General features: G+C 38.9%; 1 gene segment (V, D, J or C); it reads right to left on the bottom strand.

The window, feature by feature from the left end:
• LOC122904687 overlaps positions 1-15,482 on the bottom strand; it is a 42,879-nt gene that overhangs the window by 2,838 nt on the left and 24,559 nt on the right. The window contains 2 exon segments of the C gene segment in view: positions 5,257-5,382; positions 14,823-15,152. Of these exon segments, the coding sequence occupies positions 5,257-5,382; positions 14,823-15,152 (456 nt within the window).

The raw sequence follows: 15,482 nt of genomic DNA, 5'->3' as shown, positions 1-15,482 counted from the left end.
TTTGTGGGCATTTAGATGAGTGAAAACATATGAAAAGCACCATGTAAAACACCCCATAGAAATCTAACATAACTCCCCATTGTGCACTGTCAAACACCAGATATCTTAGCCTTTCATCTTAGCAAATGACCTTTTCATTATGAATGCTCATTTTTAGAAAAATCTATTTATTTATTTATTTATTTGAGAGGGAGAGAGCATGAGCAGGAGAAAGAGACAAAGGTAGAGGGAGAAGCAGACTCCCCACTAATCAGAGAGCCCAGGGGCACCTGGGTGGCTTAGGCAGTTAAGTAGCTTTCTTTGGCTCAGACTATGATCCTGGGTCCTGGGATCCAGCCACCCTTCAGGTTCCTGATTCTGTGGGGATCCTGCTTCTCCTTCTCCCTCTGCTTGCCTGTAGTTCCCCCTACTTATTCTCTCTCTATCTCTCTCTTCCTCATTCTCTTACTCTCTCTGTGTCAAATAAATAAATAATTAAGAAATATAAAAAAATAAACAGGGGGCCCAATGCACGGCTCAATCCCTTGACCCTGGGATCAAGACCTGAGCCAAAGGCCTGTGCTTAACCAATGTAGCCACCCATTCACCCCTGAATGTAAACTAGTTTGTAGGGATAGAATGAAGACCAAGTCACATATATAGCCATCTGAACACACACAAAAAAAGGAGTTATATTTACCTCTAGTGTAGAAGACAAAACAAAACAAAACAAAACACAAAGGCATCCAACATACATATAAAGACAAAAATCAGTAAAATGATCATTGACCACAGGATGCAGGAAGAGAGAGTTGCAATGCTCTTTTGTTTTATCCTTTTTCTTTTCTATTTATCTTTGTCCACACAGACATGTTTATGGTGTGCAATTTTATGTACTCCACACAATCTTATTTTGGTGTGCTCTTGAAGAAATCAGTTTCAGATATAAACATTTGAGCAAATCCCAGGAAGAAAAATGTTACTGTAATTATGATAACTATAATTAAAATTACTATAATTGTTAGATATTTATATTATAATTGTCTCATGCTCTACCAACGGAGCTAGCTGGATGCTTAGATGTTTATATTATAGATACTTACTATATACAATATACAATATCTAAAATACAATATATAATTATAGATAATTACTATAATTGCTAGATGTTAGATGTTAAAATATCCTCAAGAACTAACTTTAAAGTGCCTTATAGGTCTCCTTTTTTTCCATGCAGTGACTTTATTGATCATATTTATAACTGAAATTAATATAACACTATATGTTTACTAACTAAAAGTAAAATAAAAACTTAAAAAAGATAAATAAAAAATCTCATCACCATGTATTGGTTGACATAGAGACAGTAAAATAGAAAAGTTTCATATAAAACCTATATGTGTGTTCTAGGTGCTCTTTCTCAAGGCTGGTCTAAAATGAGGACAAGGGGCACCTGGCTGGCTCAGTGGGTTAAAGCCTCTGCCTTCGGCTCAGGTCATGATCCCATGGTTCTAGATCAAGCCCCACATGGGGCTCTCTGCTCAGCAGGGACCCTGTTTTCTCTGCCTATCTCTCTGCCTACTTGTGATCTCTGTCAAGTAAATAAATAAAATCTTTTTAAAAAAAATGAGGACAAGATGAGTTTTATCTCTCTTGAGAGTCACTTAATCATTCTGAGCATTCATGTAACTATACATATATAAAAGTTTTTATCAAAAACAAAAACAGGGATGCCTGGGGGGCTCAGTCAGTTGGGCAGCTGCCTTTGGCTCAGGTCATGATATCTGAGTCCTGGGATCTAGCACAACATCAGGCTCCCTGCTCAGGAGGGAATCTGCTTCTCTCTCTCTCTCTCAACGCCTGGGTGGCTCAGTGGGTTAGGCCGCTGCCTTCGGCTCGGGTCATGATCTCAGGGTCCTGGGATCGAGTCCCGCATCGGGCTCTCTGCTCGGCAGGGAGCCTGCTTCCTTCCTCTCTCTCTCTGCCTGCCTCTCTGCCTACTTGTAATCTATCTCTGTCAAATAAATAAATAAAATCTTTAAAAAAAAAAAACAGATAAAATCTTAAAAAAAAAAAATTCCATGAACCAGTATTAGAAATGTGCTATAGAATTGCATTAACATTCTGAAAATAAATAAATTGGAAAAAAAATTAAAAAAAAAGAATTGCATTAACAGAAATGCTTTTGTTGCCTTTATTGCTATGAGAAGAACTTGGAGACATTCCTTTCAGAAATGCTAAGCAAAACACATACACACAGGAACTTCTCCCTTAACATAATTCTCACCATGAAACTTACTATACTTTTTACTTTTCTCTTGCAAACTAGAGAAATCAAAACCTAACAGGATACTTCAGCCAAGGGGTTACATTAAATTTATGCCTTTCTTGTTTACTACTTTTCTGTTAGCTGTAGAAATAAAAAACTTAGGGCTGACTTATAATCTTACTTAAGTTAGTTTTAGGAAAATATATAAATAAATACAATGAATATAGGAATAAACTCATCCATGTTGTGTTTTCAACAAGCATTTTCACTGCCATAATTTCATTTGATCTTCATCATAGGTCAGGTAAAAGTAAATCGTTAACATGAATTTGGTCATTGGACAACCTAGGAATCTGGGAAATAACAAAAATTCAAAACTGAGTCATTTTAAAGATTTAACTAGCTGTATTTTAAACCTATTCATGAGTCAGGCATCATCCTATCCAGGAAGTAGAGAGGAACTTCAAAGGCCAATAGGAAAGAGGTTTTTCAAGATAGGGAGTGAAAAATAAATTATCAGCAAGGAAACTATTGGCAGAGGCAAGGTCATCCTCCTATGGGGAATAGAGGCAGACACTCTGTAAACTTCCTATTGCTGACCAGGAAGTGCCCATGTCCACCCACCAAAGGTTGCATTTCTGGGTGTTGACTCTGCAGCTGGGTAGGTCTGAAGACTTTGATGACTTGTGGCCTTATGCTGAGTACATTTTGAGCCTGTGGTTTTCCTTTATAACAACTCTGCCTTTTGATCAGACTCTCAGCTGAACTGAGAGATGGGTTCTAAACTGGAGACATTAACACCACTCTCAGCAACTGCTCTGACATTCTCACAGTAATTGTTGTTCTCTGGGTGCTATTAACAGGTCTTAACCTTTTTACTTAACCCTTGTGATATTCACAGGTCACCACTTCAGCTTTACAATTTTTGAGTTGGTCATTCTCTTCATTCATTGTAATGTTCCAGTCTTAGAACATTTGCTTGGAAATTACTGGCTTTGAATTTACATGAAAGCTTTTGAGAGGGCATAACACACCAGACAGATTATTATGATGCCTCTAAACAGGATAATTCCTCATGTTTGTCATAGTCCCCAAGACTCGAACCAATTAAAATCAAATATGTAAGAAAGACCCTATTAAAGGAGTAACTCTGTTAAGCCACATGGCTTATACCATGATCTGATGTTACTGGGTTTTAATTTTCCCAATAGTGTTCAACTTGGTATAGAACATGGTGTTGCCTACAGCAAAGGTCCAGTCTTGTTCATCCAAATCGTAATCAAGGGTTATTTTATTTTCAAGAACTGCTTTGGTCAGAGTCAAAGGGTTTTGTTTGTTTCTTGTTTTTTTGGGGGGAGGATACCCATTGCTTTAGGGGGGCTTCAGCAACAACTTGAAGAATGAAGGGAAAGGTCTTAATCATACTTCTTTATAATTATCCCTCACTGAGAAAATAGGGCCAGCCAAAGGAGTGAATCCCGGTGGCTTCTTGGTAATTCCTAACTAACTCCCAATATAACATTATGGTAATCAACCAATGAGATGTCATATTGACCTTGAGAAAAATTAGGACCAGGGTTATATTTTCTGCTAGGTATCTCTGATTCCAGAGATTAGGCCTCTTGGCATTGACCTGGGAGATACAAACCATTGACAGAGTAAAGGAAAAAAAAAAAAAAGAGGGAGAAAGGATGTCATATTTAAAGTATGAATCTTTGAACCCCTGTCTAGATGAAAGCAGTCTATTTGGATGTCAGCTACTTCTTTGTCCCACAATTTGATTCAGAAACTCCAGTGTCTGGGCAGTACTAAGTGTCAGGTGGAGACTTCTGTAGCTGTGGATTGTGTACAAGGTTCAACTATTAGTTTTATAGCAGGAACACTTGGTAATTTCCCTCTTCTGCTGAAAATGTCCAGGGCTATCTTCTTCCAATGTTGTGTCTTACATACCTAATCACCAGGCTGCACCCTGTGACTAAGAGGACCCTTTAATTGTGCTCTAAAAAGTTTTCTGTAACCTGATGATTACAGGCTTGAAAATCAGACAATGAGGACTCACATCCAAAGGATCAGCAGTTCCTGAGACAATTCCAGGAAGTTTGCAAGGTGTTTCTAAAGGCTCCTGTGATTTTCCCTGTGAATTATGTGCCCTAGTCACTGGAGATCACAGAAGGTGTCCCCCAAGGAGAAACCCATTTTTAACAATGTCCTTGCCACAATGAGGACATCAGCCTCTTGGCAGGGAAAGGCTTAACCCCACCCAGAAAATATACAAACAATGACAAGGGCATATTGACAACATGTACCAACTGGCAGTGGAATGAAGTCCAGCTGCAGGTGTTCAAGGAACCCAGAGGGAGCAGGTATGAAACCTCCAGAAAGTAAGCAGTTCTAGAATTATGGACCTGACAGGTAAGAGAATGGTAAACTGTTTTGTACTTTTGAGGTCTCCAACCTGGTGGTTCCCAAGGCAATTCCTCAAAAGACAAAAGGAGTTTTAGATTTGTAATTTGGACTCACCTGGGTGGCCCAGTGTTTTAAGCATCTGCATTCAGCTCATGTCCTGATCCTGGGGTGCTGGGATCAAGCCCCATTTGAGGCTCCCGATTCAGTGGGATGTCTCCTTTTCCCTCTACCTCTGCCCCACAACTCATGGTCTACACCAAAGACTAAAAATTATGCACACATTAGTGTATGGCCAGTAAGAGATGTTACTGAGCTCTGGCCAAAGAAGACTCTCGTGCAATACCAATTCTCCTGGACACTTCCTGAGGGTTCCACCTGGGGAACTCAGTCTGAAAGTTTAGGGGCTTGCTTGTGTGCCAGGTCAGTTGGCTTCTGGGCAAATACATTAACTCAACAGAGCTAAAAAAAAAAAAAAAAAAGCAGCTACCTCAACTTAACACTAGCATACACTGCCAGCCCAAGCTGGCCTGCCCTGTAATGCAAAATCAATTACAATAGAAATTTGAATAAAAAGAGAGTGGAGCATAGAGCCAAGAACTCACCCACAGCCATTGGATCAGGTGAGAAATATCCTGAATTCAAAGGACTCATGGTCACCACCTCTGTGTTTCGCTTTGTCTCTGAATGTCCCTGGGAGTTCATTTCAGATTCTGTCACAGCCATCAAACCTGTTAAAGAACAAAAATTGGAACTAAGTAAATAAAAGATCTAATAGCATTACTAATCAATGTATTAATGAATCACTCAGCATCACGTCTAGAAGTAGAGGGGAACTCAAAAGCATTAGAGAAAAGGAAACCTTTTTAACAACAGTGAGGGGACAGAAAAAGAAAATTCTTAGCAAAAAAGCCATTGTTTTAGGCAAGGTCACTTTCTCAAAGGGAAAGAGGGGATCCATCAGGAATCTTTCTGGGGCTGATCAGGAAATGCCCATGTTGACTTAGTAAATGTTACTCTTCTGGAGGGTTGAAATTGTACTTGGGTTAGGTATTAAGTCTTTGTTTAGTGACTTGGAGCCTTAAACTGAGTGTTACCATTTTAGGTATGTGGGTTCTTTTTTTTCCCCCAATGTTCCATGAAGACAAAGATTTACTTCAGAAATTTTAACTTGTATATAGAAAGCTCTTCACAGTTCTTCTCACATGTTTGTTTCCCACTGCTTAAAAATTGCTTGTGAATCACAGAGAAAAGTATAAACTGACTACTTCTTAAGAGACTTCTGTAGCCTTGGTCTGTGATGTTTATTCCAGGACGTTACTGAATCTACTGAATTACTGGATCACAGTGGGCTAGAGCATTTTCAGTTGGCTGCCCACAATGTCTAAACTGGTGTCTACACCAATGGGGCACCATTGGGACACCATGCCTGAATCATACCTGAATCATAAGGGACCCTGAGTGATTAGGAAAAGTCTATTTGCATTATGGTAATGATCCTCATTGGGATAGTAGTTCATCCTGTACCACTTCCAGCCTGGCATTCACTAGGACAGCCATAATGTTTGCTGAACAGCTTTACTAATGGAAAGAAATATATACATTGTGTAGAATGAAAGAAATGTTATACATGTAAGCCTCACCCAATCTTTACTAATGACACTTCACCTTTTTCTGGTATATAAAATTCAAATCTGAAAAACACAAGATCATACTAAAACCGCAGTAGCCAAATTACTATTTCAAGTTGAGCTGTGATTCGCCTCCATCAAATGAACAGCATTTTGTGCCCTGTAACTCATTGTTAATGGGTCATACTTTGAGTAGAACAAGTTTAAAGTGAGAAGGACTGTGATGCTGAGAAGAATATTCTTGAAAGTTATATAATTGTTCTTATTTCCTCATAAGTAAAGTCATGAAAAGTGGACTTTCTGGCTATTTCATTTTAAAAAGGGTGGGGGGACTCTGGCAAGTTGGCAGAGAAGTAAGAGACCCTGTTTCAGGGTCTCCTAAAGTGAGCTAAATATCTAATAGAACACTCTGAACACCATGAAATTGGCCTGAGGTGTAAGATTATATACTTCTGAATTTCTATGGGGGCAGAAGATCATCAGTGGAGGGATAAAGCAGAGTAGGAGTGTTTGGATTGATATCAGAGGATAACCAGAAGGGGTGGGAGCCACCAGAATCGACACATTGGGAAGTAATACAACAATATGAAAGAGTCCTGTGCTCACAGACCAGCATTAACTTGAAGTCTGGTTAAAACCATACAAAAAGAACAACGGGTCTTGAGGAGCAATTGGTAGAATTGGGCGGCCACAGGCACGGACCTAAGCTCTTGGTTTGAGGGTGGTCACAGCTTGCACCCGCCCAAGCCTGAGAGAGCCTGACAGGGGCTTCTGCCAGTGGTCCCTGAGCCTGCAGCTGTCCAATGCTTGCACCACCACTGGGGCTGGGTACACTCCAGACCATAACTGAGAGAGCCTGGTATAAGCTTCTGCCTGAGGTCCCTGGGCCCACAACCTTCCATGACCTGCACTACCACTGGGTCTGAGTGCACCCAGGATGGGCATGGACTCCAGACAGTCGGCAAAAGCAGTCACCAGAATCAGGCTGGCCTAGACCAATATTGCTCACAGTTTTAGGCACGGGGGTGTAGAGACAAGTGTGGGCCTGAGGATGACCACCAAGGTGGTGGATGGGAGCAGGAAATGCCTGTGGCAGAGTGCAGTGTTCAATGGAGTTTGCAGAGGGGAAGTCTGTGTATTCTTTTTTCTTTCTTTTTTTTTTTTTTTTAAAGATTTTATCTATTTTTTTGGCAGAGAGAGATCACAAGCAGGCAGAGAGGCAGGCAGAGAGAGAGAGAAGGAAGCAGGCTCCCGGCTGAGCAGAGAGCCCGATGCAGGGCTTGATTCCAGGACCCTGGGATCATGACCTGAGCCGAAGGCAGCGGCTTAACCCACTGAGCCACCCAGGCACCCCGAAGTCTGTGTATTCTGAACAATCCAGAGGGGAGTAGACTGAGGCTTCTTTCTGAGGCAGAGGTCTGGGTGTGGACAGTTTACTTTGCACTAACCCTCCAAAAAGCCACAAAAAGCCGTAAACGAATAAAAGCTTCCAGAGAAGAAAAAGCCTGAAAATCCTGTTTCCACAGAACCCAGCCACTTGATAGCTGGCAGGGCAATGCGGCCCATGCAAGACTGATTGAAAAACAATGTGCAGGCTCTGCTCCCAGAAGACAAACCAAAAGAAACATGAGGACAATAACCACAGCATCTCCATAAAACTGGAAAACCTCAGTGATAGTGGGAAAACAATATTTTCTTTTCCCTCATTATTGCCCCCCAAACGGTGTATTTCATAACTTTTTAAAAAATTTGTTCTCATTCTTATCCTATTATTTTTTAACTTACTTAGCACTACAGCTAGATGTTTATTATAACACATTGCATGATAACTTCTTGAACTTTTTTCATACATATACCTGTGTTTCTTTTTTTTTATATATAGATATAGATATAGATATTTCTATAGATAGATGTAGATATATAGATATAGATATAAACTTCAAGGTAGTCTTTTTTTTTCCCTAATCAATACTACCCCTATATATAAACCAGTTTTAATTTCCCTGTATCTCTGGAACATTGAGTCCTTTAACAAACATAACAAGATACACTCAGGACGAACTGAGATAACCTTCCTTGCCCACATGAAGGGTTTATAAACACCTTTCCCATCTTATTCTGTCAGTGTTAAGGTATATTTTTTTCTGTTTATGTACTATATAAATCTTATTCTTGGAGCTCATTTTGCCTGTATTTTTCTTTTTTCTTTTTCTTTTCTTTTACTTTTCTTGGTCTTCTGGTTTTTTCGTTTCGTTGTTGCTGTTGTTTAGGGTTTTTTTTTTGTTGTTTATGTAAATCTTATAAATAAATCTATACTTTTTATTTATACTTATAAATAAATCTTACTTTTGGTGCTCATTTTGGCTTCTTTTTTTTCCCCTTTTTTTTGCCTTTTCTCTCTCTTTTTTTCTTTCTTCTCTCTTTTTGGTGGGGATTTCTGATTGCTCCAAAACTATGCAAGATGCACCTTGACTGATTCGTGCTTGATATATCCAGTATACATCCCCTCAACCATCTGTTACCAAAACGACTTGGAGGAGAAACACCCAAGAGAGGAGAAATTCAGAGACTGTGACCTCTGCCACAGAACCATTGGATATAGACATAAACAATATGTTGGAAATATAATTCAGGGTAAAAATTATCCAGACAATTGCTAGGTTGGAGAACACCATTAGAGGCAAAACAGAATCTCTAAGGACAGAAGTAAGAGTTGATCCAGCAGAACTTAAAAATGCTATCAATGAGATCCAATCTAATCTCAACACTCTGACAGCTAGGGTAAATGATGCCGAAGATCAATTTAATGATCTGGAAGACAAGCTCATAGAAAAGAAGTACCAGGAGGAGACCTAGAACAAACAGCTTAAAAGCCATGAAAAGAGAATTAGGAAAATAAATTATGCCATGAAACATTCCAATGTCAGCATTACTGGGATGGAGAGAGAGAGAGAATTAGAAGATACATTTGAAAAAACACTGGATGAACATTTCCCTAATCTGGGGAATGAAACAAGTGTTCATTTTCTAGAGGCAGAGAGGACACCCCTGAAAATTAATGCATCTAGAATGATCTCCAGACAATTAATTGTGAAAATCACGAGTCATAAAATCAGAGAGGATGTGTTAAGGACAGTTAGGGGAAGAGATTCCTTATGTACAGAGAAGGACTATCAGAATAACATGAGACCTGTCCACAGAAACCTGGCAAGCTAAAAAGGGCTAGCAAGACATATTCATGGCACTAAATGAGAAGAACATGCAGCCAAGAATACTTTATCCAGCAAGGCTGACATTCAGAATGGATGGAGAGATAAAGAGCTTCCAAAACTGGCAAGATTTAAAAAGAATATGTGACCGTAAAGCTAGAACTACAAGAAATATTAAGGAGGGCTCTATAAAAGAAGAAAGAACCCAAGAGTAACATAGAACAGAAGTTTACAGAGACAATCTATAGAAACAAGGACTTCACAGGCAACATCATGACAATAAAAACTTACCTTTCAATAATCACTTTCAATGTGAACAGCCTAAATGCCCCCATAAAATGGTGCAGGGTTGCAGACTGTATAAAACGACAGGACCCACCCATATGCTGTCTGTAAGAGACATATTTGGAACCTAAAGATAAACCCAGACAGAAGTGACAGGTCTCAAAGAAAGCTGGGGTAGTGATTCTTATTTCAAATGAATTAGATTTTAAGCTAAAGAATGTATTCAGAGATACAAAAGGATACTACATTGTTTTAAAGGGTCTGTCCATCAAGAAGATCTATTAATTGTTAAGTATTTATGCCCCTAGCATTGGAGCACTCAACTACATAATCCAGCTGAATGCATTAATTGTAGGGGATCTTAACACACCACTCTCAGCAACAGAGAGATCATCTAAGCAGAAAAACAACAAAGAACAAGATCTTTGAATGACACATTGGATCAGATGGACCTAAGAGATATATACAAAACATTCCACCCTAAAACAATAGAATACTCATTCTTCTTGAGCACACATGGTACTTTCTCGAGTATAGACCACATACTGGGTTGCAAATTAGTGCTGAACCAAGATTATTCTCTGCATGTTCTTAGAACACAATGCTTTGACATTGGAGCTCAACCACAAGAAAAAGTTTCAAGGATTTCAAATACTTGGAAGCTGAAGACCATCCTGCTCAAAAATGTTTGGATCAACCAGAAAATTAAAAAGAATTTAAACAATTCAAGGAAACCAATGAGAATCAAGGCACATCAGTCCCCAAAACCTACAGGATAAGGCAAAGGCGGTCCTTAACTGACTGAGCCACCCAGGTGTCCGGCAAAGGCGATCCTAAGGGGAAAGAAAATATATAGTCATCCAAGTGTCAATCAAAAAAAAAATTCAAAATTCCCAAATACACAAACTCTCCTTGCACCTTAAAGAATGGGGAATTAAAAGCCAATGAAGCCAACCTACACACAAGAACTAAAATAATTAAGATTAGAGTAGAGATTAATGAGCTAGAATCTAGAGATACAGTAGAACACATCAACAAAATAGAACCTGGTTCTTTGAAACAATTAATCAGTTCGATAAACAACTGGCCAGACTGATCCAAAAGAAAAGAGAGATGACCCAAATGAACAAAGTTATAACTGAAAACGGAGAGATCACGACTAACACCAAGGAAATAGAAACAATCATCAGAAGTTGTTATCAACAACTGTATGCCAATAAGTTAAGCAACATAGAAGCACATGCATTCCTGGAGACCTATAAATTCTAAGACTGAAATAGGAAGAAATTGACAACCTGAATAGGCCAATATCTCTCAACAAGATTGAAGCAGTGATTAGAACCCTCACAATAAACATGAGTCCAGACCTGACAGATTCCCTGGGGATTTCTATCAAACATTCAAGGGAGAAATAATACCTATTCTCCGACATTCTTTCCAGAAATAGAAACAGAAGGAAATCTTCCAGATTCTTTCTATGAAGGCAGCATTACCCTAATCCCCAAACCAGGTAAAGCCCCCATCAAAAAGGAGAATTTAAGACCAATATCCCTGATGAATATAGATGCCAAGATTCTCAACAAGATCCTAGCAAATAGGATCCAACAGTACATTAAAGAGATTATTCACCAGGACCAGGTGGGATTTATCCCTGGGATGCAAGGTTGGTTCAATATTTGCAAATCAATCAATGTGATAGAACAAATCAGTAAGAGAAGAGAGAAGAAACACATGGTCCTCTCAAACGATGCAAAAAAGCATTTGACAAAATACAGCATCTTTCTGTGATTAAAACTCTTCAGAGTATAGGAATAGAGGAAACATTCCTCAACTTCATAAAGTTTGTCTATGAAAAACCCACAGTGAATATCATTCTCATATGGAAATCCTGACAGCCTTCTCACTGAGATCAGAAAGATGACAAGGATGCCCACTCTTGCCACTGTTGTTCAACATCATAGTAGTAATCCTAGCAACAGCAATCACACAACAAAAAGAAATAATATGTATTCGAATTGACAAAGAAGTCAAACACTCTCTCTTCGCAGATGACATGATACTTTATATGGGAAACCCAAAAGACTCCACACCCAAAATACAAGAACTCAAACAGCAATTCAGTAATGTGGCAGGATACCAAATCAATGAACAGAAATCAGTCGCTTTCTTATACATTAACAATGAAAATATAGAAAGGGAAATTAGGGAGTTGATTCAATTTACTAGAGCACCAAGAACCACAAGATACTGGAAACAAACCTAACCAAAGAGGTGAAGGATCTGTACTGGAAGAACTATAGAACACTCATGAAAGAAATGAAGAAGACACAAAAAGATGGGAAAACATTCCATGCTTATGTATTGGAAGAATAAACATTGTTAAAATGTCTCTACTGCCCAGAAAAATCTGTACTTTCAATGCCATTCTGATCAAAATTCCGGAGGCATTTTTCAAAGTGCTGGCACAAACAGTCTTAAAATTTATTTGGAATGAGAAAAGTCACTGGGTTGCCAAGGAAATGTTGAAAAGGAAAAACCAGGCTCGGGGCATCATGTTGCCTGATTTCAAGCTATATTACAAAGCTATAATCACTAAGACAGCATGGTACTGGCACAAAAACAGACACATAGATCAATGGAAAAGAATAGAGAGCCCTAATATGGATCCTCAACTCATTGTCAACTAATCTTTGATAAAGCAGGAAAAAATATATATCCAGGGAAAAAAAGACAGTCTCTTCAATAAATGGTGGTGGGGAAATAGGACAGCTACGTATAGAAGAATGAAATTCGACCATTCTCTTATACCATACAAAAAGATAAACTCGAAATGGAAGAAAGACCTCAATGTGAGCCAGGAATCCATCATAATCCTGGAGAGCATAGGCAATAACCTCTTCAACATCCACCACGGCAACTTCTTTCAAGACATGTCTCCAAAGGCAAAGGAAACAAAAGCGAAAATGAACTTTTGAACTACATCATGGTAAAAACCTACTGCACAGCAAAGGAAACAGTCAACAAAACTATGAGGAAACCCACTGAATGGGAGAATATATTTGCAAATGATGCTATAGACAAAGGGCTGATATCCAAAATCTGTAAAGATCTCCTCAAACTCAGCACCCAAAAAACAGATAATCAGGTCAAAAAATGTCCAAAAGACATGAACAGACAGTTCTCCAAAAAGGACATAATTTGGCTAACAGACACATGGAAAAATGCTCATCATCATTAGCCATCAGGGAAACTCAAATCAAAACCACATTGAGATACTTCTTATGCCAGTTAGAATGGTCAACATTATTAGGAAACAAGTGTTGGAGAAGATGTAGAGAAAGGGGAACACTCAGTCAGTGTTCTTGGGAATGCAAGTTAGTGCAGCCACTTTGGAAAACAGTGTGGAGATTCCTCAAGAAATTAAAAATAGAGCTACCATATGATCCTGCAATTGCAATTTCACTATTGGGTAAATACTGGGTATTTACCCTAAAGATACAGATGTAACGAAAAGAAGGGCCATATGTAGCCCATGCAGCAATGGCCACAATCGCCAAACCGTGGAAAGAGCCAATAGGCCCTTCAACAGATGAATGGATAAAAAAAAATATGGTCCATATACTGAACAGTAATATTACCCCATCATCAAAAAGGATGAATACCCAACTTTTTTATCAACATGGACAGGACTTGAGGAGATAATGCTGAGTGAAATAAACCAAGCAGAGAAAGTCAATTATCATATGGTATCACTTACTTGTGGAGAATAAGGAATAAAAGGGGGAATGATGGAAGAAAAGGAAATGTGAATTGGGCTAAATTGGAGGGGGAGATGATTCATGAGAGACTGTGGACGCTTAGAAAGAAACAGGGTTTTGGAGGGGAGTGGGTGATGGGTCAGCCGGGTGATGGGTATTAAGGAGGGCACATATTGCATTGAGCAGTGAGTGTGGTGCATAAACAATGAATCTTGGAACACTGAAAAAATAAAATAAAATTACATTAAAAAATAAAGTGAGGATATTGCTCTGAAAAAAGTTTTAAAGTTTTTTTTTTGTTGTTGTTTTTTAATATACTTAAGAGAGAGCGAAGGAGAGATAGTGAGAGAAAGAAAGAAAGGGGGTAGGGTCAGAGGGAGAAGCTGACTATCTGCTGAATAGGGAGCCTCATGTGGGACTTGATCCTGGGACTTCAGGATCATTACCTGAGCCAAAGGCAGTTGTTTAACCAACAGAGTCACCCAGGCGCCCCTATCAGAACATTTCTTACGTGCAAGGTTGCTAGGTGCTTTCACATGTATTGTTTCATTTAATCCACACAATAAGTAGAAACTATATCACTGTGACAATAATATTTTGGATGATGAAACTGATGTGAGAAAGGCGAAGTGAGTTTTTCTTTTTTTTCTTTGTATGTTCCATAGGCATACTATTTTTTTTTTTAAAGATCCATTATTTATTTTGAGAAAGAGAGAACACGGGGAGATGAGGCAGACAGAAAGAAACTCCAGCACAGTCTGGGCTGAGCATGGAGCCCGACGGCAGTCTTGATCTCAAGAGCCTGAGATCATGACCTGAGCTGAATAAATGAGGAGTCAGATGCTCACATGACAGGTATCCGGGTGCCCTCAAAGCCCATACTATTTGAATTCCATTGGGAAATAGCAGGACATTTATGCCATCATTAAAGAAAACAACATTAGAGAAAATATTATATATATATATATATATGTGTGTATGTGTGTGTGTGTTTTCATTAATACTTGACAGAAAAGGGGCACCTAGGTGGCTCTGTGGGTTAAACCCTCTGCCTTAGGCTCAGGGCATGATCCCAGAGTCCTGGTATTGAGCCCTGCATTCAGCTCTCTGCCCAGCAGGGAGCCTGCTTCCCTTCCTCTCTCTCAGCCTACCGCTCTGCGTACTTGTGATCTCTGCCTGTCAAATAAATAAATAAAATCTTTAAAAAAAATACTTGACAAAAAAGGTAGGGTTCTCCCTTTGAAACAAAGTGTTCTGTGTAGTTGTATACATTTTTATGTGCACATACCTTTGTTTATTGAAGGGAAAAGATTCTCTTGAACAACTTCTCTGCTATTACTTAGGTGGTTGATGATACATTTGTGTTCTTTATCTATTGATGCTCCAGTCACGGTCAGCCAGCTGAATTTCATGTATGTGTCCTTAGTCTTCGTGGTGTCTCCCTGCTGAGATTTCAGAATTGTTTTGTCATCCTTTACTTGCCAATCTACCTTGATAACATCAGGGAAAAAATCCTCAAGAAGACAAAGATATGTTCCAGCCTTATGGACTTCTACTTCAGCAACTGAAGGAAGAAAAACTGTGGGCTTGGGAGAAATATCTTCATCAGGACTTTTATCTGTTGAAGAAAATGGAAAAACAATTAGAACATATCCAGAAAAACACAAACATTGTGTGGTTTGTAAACAACCAGCACATAGTAAAAGGGGAGGAAAGTTGCTATAGAATTAAAGCTTACTGTAGGTTTTCATCCACAGGGGGTTATGCGGTGCTTATTTTCTTAGTTTCCATGGAAAAAGAGGTTCTAGAGGTTATGAAACATGACAAAGTCACAGACATTAAGTGAAAGACCCTAGATCAAAACGCAGAACATTTTTAAATAATACACAGTCACTTGATTGAATGGAAGTCTATCAAGTTACCCTTTTAGTTACAAATATGGGTTCCA

The sequence above is a fragment of the Neovison vison genome, chromosome 4, assembly GCF_020171115.1.
Source record: "Neovison vison isolate M4711 chromosome 4, ASM_NN_V1, whole genome shotgun sequence".
In the NCBI taxonomy this organism is placed as follows: Eukaryota; Metazoa; Chordata; class Mammalia; order Carnivora; family Mustelidae; genus Neogale; species Neogale vison.
Note: the sequence above shows the minus strand (reverse complement) of the source record. Positions and strands in the feature narration are given on the sequence as shown.